Below are 10,166 nucleotides of genomic sequence, written 5' to 3'. Positions count from 1 at the left end.
TTGGTCCATATAGATATTTCTTTAATGTAAATTTATTTAGAATTGTATAAATTTCAGACCGCACTCAAGTTTGGGGTTGAGATTAATAAAAAGAAAATGGAAAATTGAAAATTAAAATTGCATCATTGAGTTAACCACTGAGGGTAAAAATGAAATTTTACATTTCGTTTTAAGATTTTCAATTGTTAAAGAAAGGTATATTTTATTTTCATAATGGAGAGCAATAATTTTAATTTTTTTTGACAAATTGCAAAAATCACCTCTAAAGTATAATGGTGGTCGTAATTATACTCTTAAACTTTTAATTTTAAAAATTGAACCCTCAAAATTATATAAGACCTGTTTGGTAATCATTTTGTATTTTGTATTTGTTTTTTAAAATTAAGTCTACGAACACTACTTTCACCTTCAAGTTTCTTCCTTTATTATCTACTTTTCACTAATGGTTTAAAAACCAAGCCAAATTTTGAGAACTAAAAAAAGTATCTTTCAATTCTTTTTTTTTTTTTTTTTGGAATTTGGTTAATTCAACCATTGTATAGAAGAAAGATGCAAATTATTGTAAGAAATATGAATGAAGTAGACTTAATTTTCAAAAACAAAAAACCAAATAGTTACCAAATGGGGCTTGGTTAAATTGGACTTTCAAAATTATATAATTGCATAAATTGTAACATTTGTAATAAGTTTTAAGTGTTCAAATTTTTATCATTTGTGGGTCCAATTTCTACAATTATTGTAAATTTGAGGGTCCAGTTTTAATACTTGTAGAAGTTTAGGAGCCCAATTTCTACAATTAAAAGTTTGAAGGTGTAATTGCAACTATCACCATATTTAGGGGTGATTTTTGCAATTTATCCTATTTTTTTAACTATTAAAAAAGTTAGATGAAAAAAAAAGCATAGAACTAATCATTTTCTTTTAAAGGTTAAACAACACGTGGAGGTGATTATCATAGTAATTATTTGATATGGATTCCATAATTATCTACCTAATTAAAGTCGAGGTATTTCCTTTCTATGTCCAACGTGAAAAATTATCAACCACATTGTGACAACTTTTATCGAACAATATCTCATGATAAGTAGAGACTCAAAATCATCATTTTTTAAATAACCTAAGTAGGAAGGAAAATTTGAATCTTGTATCAAGATCATGCTTGAGAATGATTGGTCAAAATTATTTTTGCCATTTTTAAAATCACTATATTTTTAATCCTTCAAAACTAATCTTGATTATACGAAATTACATTCAAAAGTATAAAATTTTTATATTAAATTAATTTTGAGTGATTAAAAATATCTTTTAGAATGATTTTAAAAATGACAATAATAATTTTGACAATTTAACCATCACTTCCAAACCACTATCCAAATAGGATCATACCTATCAGTTCATTTTCTAATTTGTATAGTTTACCTCACTAAACTTACATATTGACTAAAAATAACTCTAATAACTATGGTGCACTATTTTCTTATAATTGTTTACATCTATCACTATTTTAAATTTTAATATGCCCCAAATCGAGTAAAGCTTAATTGACTTCCAAATGTGTTAATAATTATGAGGTCCGTAGTTTCAATCTCCCGACTCTTAATAGTACTAAAAAGAAAATAAAAAACGTACATGGTAAGGGGTTTGAACTTAAAAACTTTGGTCAAATCTTTTGAGAGTGTTTGGGCCTCAACTTCAAGTGGGTGGAGTAGTCCACTCCACATTCTGGGTTCTTTATTATATTATTAGTCAAATTTCAAAAACAAAAACAAGTTTTTAAAAGTTACCTTTTTTTTTAGTTTTCAAAGCTTGGCTTGGTCTTTTAGCTCATTGGTAAAAATTAGATTACAAAAGAAGAAATTTGGAGGTGAAAGTAATGTCTATAAACTTAATTTTAAAAAATAAAAAGGTTATCAAACGAGGTCTAAATTATTCGAATTTAAAATTTCATTTCAATATTTTAAAATCTAAGGACTAAATGTAAACTAGACTGAAAATCTATGGACGAACTAAGTATATTTTTTAAATGTTAATTAATTAAACTATGTTCATGTTGGCAAAAGTAGTGAGACGATGTTTACTGTTTTTATTGTTTTTTATTACATTTATTATTTTGAGGATTTGTAATATTTAGTTCTCAATTAAATATATACTACATTGTTTATAATCAACCATTAGACCACAATGAAAATTAGATTTAGGCTGTATAATAAAACCTGAGAGTTTTGAGAAAATAATTAACCATTATTAGTACTTTTATTTAAAAGAAAAATAAAAGGAAAACCAACATGGTTTTATGAAATTTCTCAAAAAAAGAAAAAAAAAAAAAAAAAAAAAAAAAAAAAAAAAAGGAAACTAGCAATTCATTAAAAAAGACTTCTAATGGAGGGACTGGATATGAGATAGTCATAGTTATCTCTAGATTTAGGCCAACTTTATCTAATTAGACATTACTAAATCTAATCTTACATATATTTTTTAATTATTAAAAAACAAATTCTTAATGATAAACCCAATTAATTAAATACTCAATCATATTTAATTGTCTATTAAATAATCAACTTTATTTTATAATATTCATTAAATAAATTACCACAATTGAACCAAAAAAATTATCATGGTGAATGACTTATAAGCTAGTATGGAAACCTAAAAGACGTATAACAGTTTTTTAATTACCTTAGATTGATTCTAGATTAATTTTTAATATTGCCCCAAGGTTATTTAACTTTTTTTTTTCCTTTTCCTTTTCCTTTATGTATATTTTTTACATTATATGAGATATGCTTGATGGCAATTGAACAATGTTCATCTTGATTTATTTTATGAAATTGCATCTTCGTGATAGATTATAATTTTTTTTTTTCAAAAAAGGAAAAATAACATTTATCGATTACACTTTCACGTTTCATCAATCTATATAATTATAAATACTTTACCAACAATAAGATTAATTATTTTCCAAAAAAATATGATTAATTATTAAATGATTTATATAATTTTTTTAGTACAATAAAGAGAAATCGAATTTTCGATCTCTAAGAAGGAATGTTATGTCAATTATCATTGAGTCAAACTCACTTTGACAATGATTTATATAAATCCTATTCGATAATCATTTTGTTTTTTTGTTTTGGATTTTTGAAAATTAGCCTATTTTCTTTTCATTTCTTACAATGATTTGCATTTTTATCAAGTATAATGGTTGAATTCTTAGTTAAATTCCAAAAACAAAAATCACTTTTTAAAAGTTGTTTCTTTTAGTTTTCAAATATTGGCTTAGTTTTTTAAAACATTAGTAAAAACTAGATTAACTAAAGAAGAAATTTATAGGTAGAAGTAATATCTATAGACTTAATTTTTTTTTTTTAAAAAAGTCAAATAGTTATGAAACGGGTCATAGTTAATATGTCGTTTTATTTTCACAATAATTAATTATGGCTTAAATTTCATCCACCTTTTTAATGAATAGATTAATAAGAATTTAGTTAAAAGTATATGATTTACATTTTTTTGAAAAAATGTCTTAATTGAATTAGACTCAAAATGTAAATAAAAGTAAAAATAAGACTCTAGTCTAGGCTATAAATCTCGAATACTTCAATAAATTCATAGCTCATGTTGTCAAGGAAAATAACAACTCGACTTGTTTTATATAAAGTACAAACTACTTGTGAACAAAATACAAAGAAAACAAAACATTTATAACTCTATTCATGATATATTTTTGAAAATTTTGTTAATACATAGCTTTATTTTTTAAAAGAAATATATATAGAAGTATATAAAATTAATTTCCATCGGGCAATAAATGAAAATTCTATCTATTTTGACTTCACAAAAACCCCAGTGAGAAAAAGGAGGAAAGCAATAGACAGAAAGATGGATGTTTTGGAAGTTTCATTTGTCAATTTATATGCAACATTTTTCCCACATGGAAGAAGGAAATTAAAAACAAATTTCATAGCTAGAGAAAATATCAACATTTTGAAATAAATTTCCTTTTTTAAGTTATAATATTTTCATTAATGATTAAAAAAACCTCACAATTATCATCGTCTCAAAATAACAATACATCACATAAGAAAATAATAAGTGGTATAATTGTACTCAACCCTAACATAACTCGAATATTTAAAGAAAAAGAAATTTTATAACAATTATAAAATTGACTATAATTATTAATCTAAGAATATAAATAGAGAATTACCTGACCTTAACGTGATAGCAACAATTTGTAATTTAAAGAAGAATGTAACATACAATATAGAAAAATTTGTGCACATCGTGTGTTACTTGTCATATAGATACCGACGCTTAAGTTAGGAAGTACGTATGTGCAGCTGTAATAGGTACAAAGTTTGAGTATTAGAATTAATTTACTTCTCTCAGGAGCTATCATAATATATTTATAGATGTAGTTGACCTAGGTCCTCCCCGATAGAATTTCAAAGTTCATAAAGTTTATCCTAACTCATGGGGTTGGGTCATGTCCTGTTTGACATTTTGCGAGGTATGGTTAGGTCGAAACCCAACACTTTTTGCTTTAGCCTTATTTAAGGTACTTTGTTATGCCTGGATTCGGCCTTGGTTGGCTTGAGCCAAGGCCTAAGCCAACATCCTTCTCTAGGCTCATTTTGATTTTAGGGTGGTATTTTCAACCCGAATCTTGTTATTTGATGGGGTCTTTTGTTTCTATCCTTAAAGATGTCGATTATACCTTTTGTTTCGAAATTATCTACTGATAATAGCTAGATTGGTTGAAGATGTATCTGAATTATTATACAAGATTTTTAGGGACTCAAATTTTGATATTCCAAAATTAAGCAATAAGTTTAATGTTGTCATTGAAATAATTGTTTATTAAAAACAAAAACAGCAACCCAAATGGGATCTTAGTAAGCAAGGTAATGAACAAAAACAACAAAACCCATCTTTTGTTTTTATATAATTTGGGGTTGATTTGATTCAATTGAAAAAAAGGAAAGAAAAAAAGAAAAAAAGAAAAAAGAAAATAGAAGGCTAATCATAAAATGACACGTGTATAAATGGTGACCGTAGGATGAATTTGGGGAATTAATTAGATGAAATGGCATAATAAGAGAGAGAGAGAGAGAGAGAGAGAGAGAAAAGAAAATAAAGTAATCAATCATCTCTGCAAAACTGCAACAAAATCAGAGCACAGAGAAAGGGAAAGGCCTCAGAGAAAGACAGAGAGGAAGAACAAGAAGAAGAAATATGTGTGGATATAATACTTCTTTTGTTCTGTATTTAAGTTAGCACCGCCGTTCCCCATGGCGGCGTTGCAGACTTCAATTCTCACACACTGAAAATAAATAAATAAATAAATAGAAATTACCCTCTCAGAATCTGATTCCCAATTCAACCCTTTCTTTCTTTTTCTTTTCTTTTTCTTTCCTTTTTTTTTGTCTGAGTACGAAAATTTGATTAGGTGAAAAAGGAAATTCATACTGGCTTCCGATCATCGTTGAGAGGTTGTGTTTTTTTCTGATATGGATTTTGATTCAAAATCAGGAAGAATATGGCCGGTTTTTTCCCACTAGACGGCGGCGGAAGCAGCGGAAGAGGACCCAATTATCAATTTCCTACTACCACCACCACCACCACAACCGGCGGCGGCGAAATTATTCATCCGACCGACGGGTTATTTTGGTACAAGAATTACGAGAGGTTGGAAACATGGGAAGAACAACAGCAGCAGCAAGAACAAGGGGGAGAAGGGTTTGTTTACTCCGGCGATGAATCGCCGGCAAGATCGTCGTTAGTGATGGTGAGATCGGGGAGAGGCGGCAGCGGAGGGCAGGTAATGAGCTGCCAAGACTGCGGAAATCAAGCGAAAAAAGATTGCGTTCACATGCGATGTAGAACTTGTTGTAAAAGCCGTGGATTTGAGTGTGAAACTCACGTGAAAAGCACATGGGTTCCGGCTTCCAAACGCCGTGAACGCCACCTCCGTTGCGACGGCTCTAACCCCAAACGCCCCAAAGACGCCGCTTCTTCAGGTTTCCAATTCAGTTTCCTCTTTATTTTTTTTTCTTAATTTGGGTAATTCTAGCAATACCCACATCGATTTTTTAATCTTTTATTTTTGGGGTTTTCTAGGGTTGGAAATGGGGATTTTTCCGGCGGAAGTGAGCTCAACGGCAGTGTTTCGGTGTGTACGAATGACAACGTTAGACGAAACCAGCGAACAATGTGCGTATCAAACAGCTGTCAATATCGGAGGCCATATTTTTAAAGGCATTCTTTACGACCACGGCCCTGAACAACCACCGACCTCCGCCTCCCCCAACGGCGGCGCCCTCCTCATCACCACCGCCGAATCCGCCACATTGCTCGATCCACCTCCGCCGTACCCGACTCCTCTCACCACCTATATCCCCGCCGGTACGCAATTTTTTCTTCCTCCAACATCTTAGCCGATTATGACATTGCCAATTAATAGGTGAAATTGAATTGAAGAAAAAAGAACAAAAAAAATTAAGAGAGTGAAGGAAGTTTAAGTTTGTGCCTAAGTATATAATTTTTTATGAATAAAATTTTCAGCTTGTAATTTTCCAATGAAGAGTTTGCATTAATTTGCCGCCATTGTTGGAATTTCGATGCTGCTTATTTTTATTATTTGTATTTTTTTTAATTTCTTCTCATTATTCCTTTTTTTTTTTTTTTTTTTTTTGTCCTGGTTACCTGTGTGTATGGTTGCCGTCGTTTGAATTATTTATCTTGGTTTCGTACAAATATCATAACCCTTTATTAATTAGTTTACTCTTCTTTAATTAAAATCATATCATTTTGATTTTTCCTCATTTAATTGTTTCAACGAATTTCAATCTTTTGTGATTTGAATCTAAACATCCAATTATACGAACGACAGAATGATTTTGATTGAGTTTTCAATTAAAAAAAATTTCATTTGATGCCCCATTGTTCTATAAGTTTTAACGTTCTATTTCCATTTCTATGTTATTTGTTTTACGCTTTTTTAAATTCTTGTTTAAATGGAAGTTTAAATTTCTTAAAATTTAGTTAGAAGTTTCGAAACATCGATGAGGTTATAGAAACAAATAAAATTTTTAGTATGTTAATTTTTCTTTTGTAAATGTAATCAGCATTTCAATCAATCGCAATTAATGTCTTTATTGAAGAAAAAATGTGAAAATGCTGTAGTTAGTCAACCATGAATATGACATGTTTATTATTATTTCGAATACTGATTTTATTTAATTATTTATTTATTATTATTATTATTATTATTACTTTTTTTACCCTCATTATCAACAATTTCTTTATTTTTTTTTTCTTTTTACAAAAGAAATGATGAAGGAAATTAGTAGTTGTTGCTATTTCAGTAACACATATCATTCTTGATTTTTTCTTTCTTTTTTAGCTAGCCTATAGTTGCATCTGTCAAGTTGAATTGATATTTTATAACTTGAAAATATTATTTTTATTTGTTAACATTTTTATTGAGTTTTATGTGTTATATTTTATAAATATTTCCATTCAAATGTTGTTCAAAATATATATGCATTATTTGAAGATTTAAATCCATGATCTTTGAAAGGTTGTTAATACTTAGATTTGTGGAACTATGTTCAAGTTTATTTCCTGATATTATAGTTTTGCATACAAGAGGCAAAATGTATATAACTTTGGTTTGATTAGAATTCTAGTCCATGATTTTTTTAAAAAATTCACAAATGTACCGCACAAAGAGTTTTATTAGACTTAAATTTCGAATGTATATCCAGTGTGATCAATTAGTTTGTAAATATTAATTCTGAATATTTTAGAAATTTGTTAGATATTTAAACACAAAATAGAAAATTCAAAGATCGATTAAACACTTTGATTCAAGGAAATTTTCACAAATAGAAAAAATGTCACACTATTTACAAAATAGCAAAGAAAATACTGATAAAAAGGGTTAGAAATTGATAGAAGTCTATCATTGTCTATCAGTCATAGAAACTAATAGAAGTTTAAAATGATTAATTTAATTAAAAAAAATCTATAGCATCTGTCCAGAAAAGAAGGAAAAAAAAAAGCTCTATAGCATGGGATAAATTATTCCCAGCTAATGCATGACCCAAAACCTATTAAATCATCTTTGTAAAGAAGAAAAAAAGAAATTTGTGCTGTATTCCAATAAAAAGGGGAATTTTTTTTTATGAGTCTCATATATTCATCAATTTAATAGAGAGATAGACCACTTTCCAATGTTTTTTTTTTTTTTTTTTTTTTTGTGTGTCATTGAGGATGGAGTTATCTCATTATGGAATTGTAAAATGAGAATACATCATTAAAAAAAATAAGATTGGGGAAATTTAATTTTGCTATTATATATATGCCCAATTGTGTGACTATAGCTATCTACACTTGTATAATGAAAATTAAATTATCATTTTAATTTTGGTTCTTATACTCTTAGAAGTTTCGTAATTCGTCATAACTATAAGAAACAATATTGGAACCATATTACAAGTTCTTAAACAAAGCTATGATTAATGGATATCTAATGTAATAAATCATTTGTAAATATTACAAATAAATTAATGACATAACTTCGAAGTTTGTTTAATTAAATATGGTTAGTAACTATAAGTTTACTTTAAAACTTAGAGCTAGGGATGATTTTATTGTTTGGTGCATCTAGGGCTAAAAATACTACATGTTGGATTTTTGTGACATTATTTTAGAATGCAGGCATAAGTTTCTTCATATGTTAGATTTATGTTCTCTCTTATTAAAAAAATGTATGGTTAGTAATGATTTTTCCATCCAAGTATAATGAGAAATTGAGTTAAGATATAGAAATAGATTACAAAATGAGATGAATGCATGAATTGGAGAGTCCAAAATTCAACTTCTATCCAAGTTGATTTCATTAATAAGACGTAGTTTTGTTAAGGATTAAAGGGATAATTAGTTCGATTAAGTGAAATTTTTTTAACCTATAAAATGAGGGAGCATAAATATATTCATATGTAGGTATCTATCATTATTATTATGATCTAAATACACAAATCAAATACTAGAACAAAGTTGATAACAATATTTTAAAGAGGAAAAAGCTGCATAATTACTTTGAAAGTTCTCTCAATTTAAGCATGTTCACCCACTCCATTGATGCCTACCTATGCTACTTAATTATAATCTTATACCTTATAGCTTATATTATCTATTATTTAGTACATTACATCACTTCAAGAAAGGTAATTTATTATTTTATGTAAATATCTCCAAATGTTTAATAACCTTAATTTTTATTTGTTACATGAATCCTTTGAGAAATTAATAGAAAAGAAAAAGAGAGAAGGATCTTTTATATCTATGTTTCTTTAGACATTTTCATTTTGAGTCCTTTAGTATCTTTTATATTCTTATACAAATGATCTAAAACTTTTGGAAAGAATGAAACTTTGACCGACTTCTTTTCTTTTTAAAATAAAGGTTTTTAACTTTTTACTGGCTACATCACCAAGCTTTTACAAATTATTTTTTATTTCGTTCTGATTCACTCTTGTTCTTGTCTTTTACATTCGATATGTTTGGTGTTTGGAAACACTTTGCACATTATCGTCGATCATCCTGTATTGTTAGATGAGGAAGAAACAATTTCGTTAGGGGCTGTTTGAGGGTCCCAACATGAGATGATATATCCCCATATCCATTATCATCTCAATGTATAGGGGATGTTTAGGAGCTGTTTCGTATCTCACCGTCATTTTTTTTTCCGTGTATCGTATATCATCTCAGTATTTGAACATACTCAATCATACTCGTTCGTTTGTACTTGATCAGAATTCTCCAGACGTTAGAACCCCACATCCTATATCATTTCAGTGTCCTAAACAACCGTTTAGTTTTCATTTTTAGAGGCATGATATGTGGAATGCGGATGAGAGTGTTGTCTACCTGAAATCCATAGAAGAGATGTAGAAAAAAAAAAACAATGGAGGAAATTTTAGAAAGGGAAATAGAACTATAGTTGAAAGAGTGGAAGGAAAATAAATATTAAAAAGAGTTTAAAAGAGTTATAAAACCTTATTTTGAAATAACGTTCCAGACAACATTTTGGTTCAACTTTTTAGGTCAATCTATCGAGTTACTTTTTTTTTTCTTTTTGGTTTCTATATCCTTGAACG

General features: G+C 28.3%; 1 protein-coding gene across 1 annotated transcript; it reads left to right on the top strand.

Moving 5' to 3' along the window:
• The first annotated feature begins 5,098 nt into the window (after positions 1-5,098).
• On the top strand, positions 5,099-6,639 carry LOC120073083 (protein SHI RELATED SEQUENCE 1-like). The gene is made up of 3 exons (XM_039025696.2): positions 5,099-5,237; positions 5,533-6,020; positions 6,121-6,639. Coding segments are annotated over exons 1-3 (807 nt in total). The 5' UTR covers positions 5,099-5,235; the 3' UTR covers positions 6,438-6,639.
• The last annotated feature ends 3,527 nt before the right edge of the window (positions 6,640-10,166 follow it).

This window comes from Benincasa hispida, chromosome 1 (genome assembly GCF_027475165.1).
Source record: "Benincasa hispida cultivar pf3 chromosome 1, pf3_genome.v1.1, whole genome shotgun sequence".
NCBI classification, from domain to species: Eukaryota; Viridiplantae; Streptophyta; class Magnoliopsida; order Cucurbitales; family Cucurbitaceae; genus Benincasa; species Benincasa hispida.
Note: the sequence above shows the minus strand (reverse complement) of the source record. Positions and strands in the feature narration are given on the sequence as shown.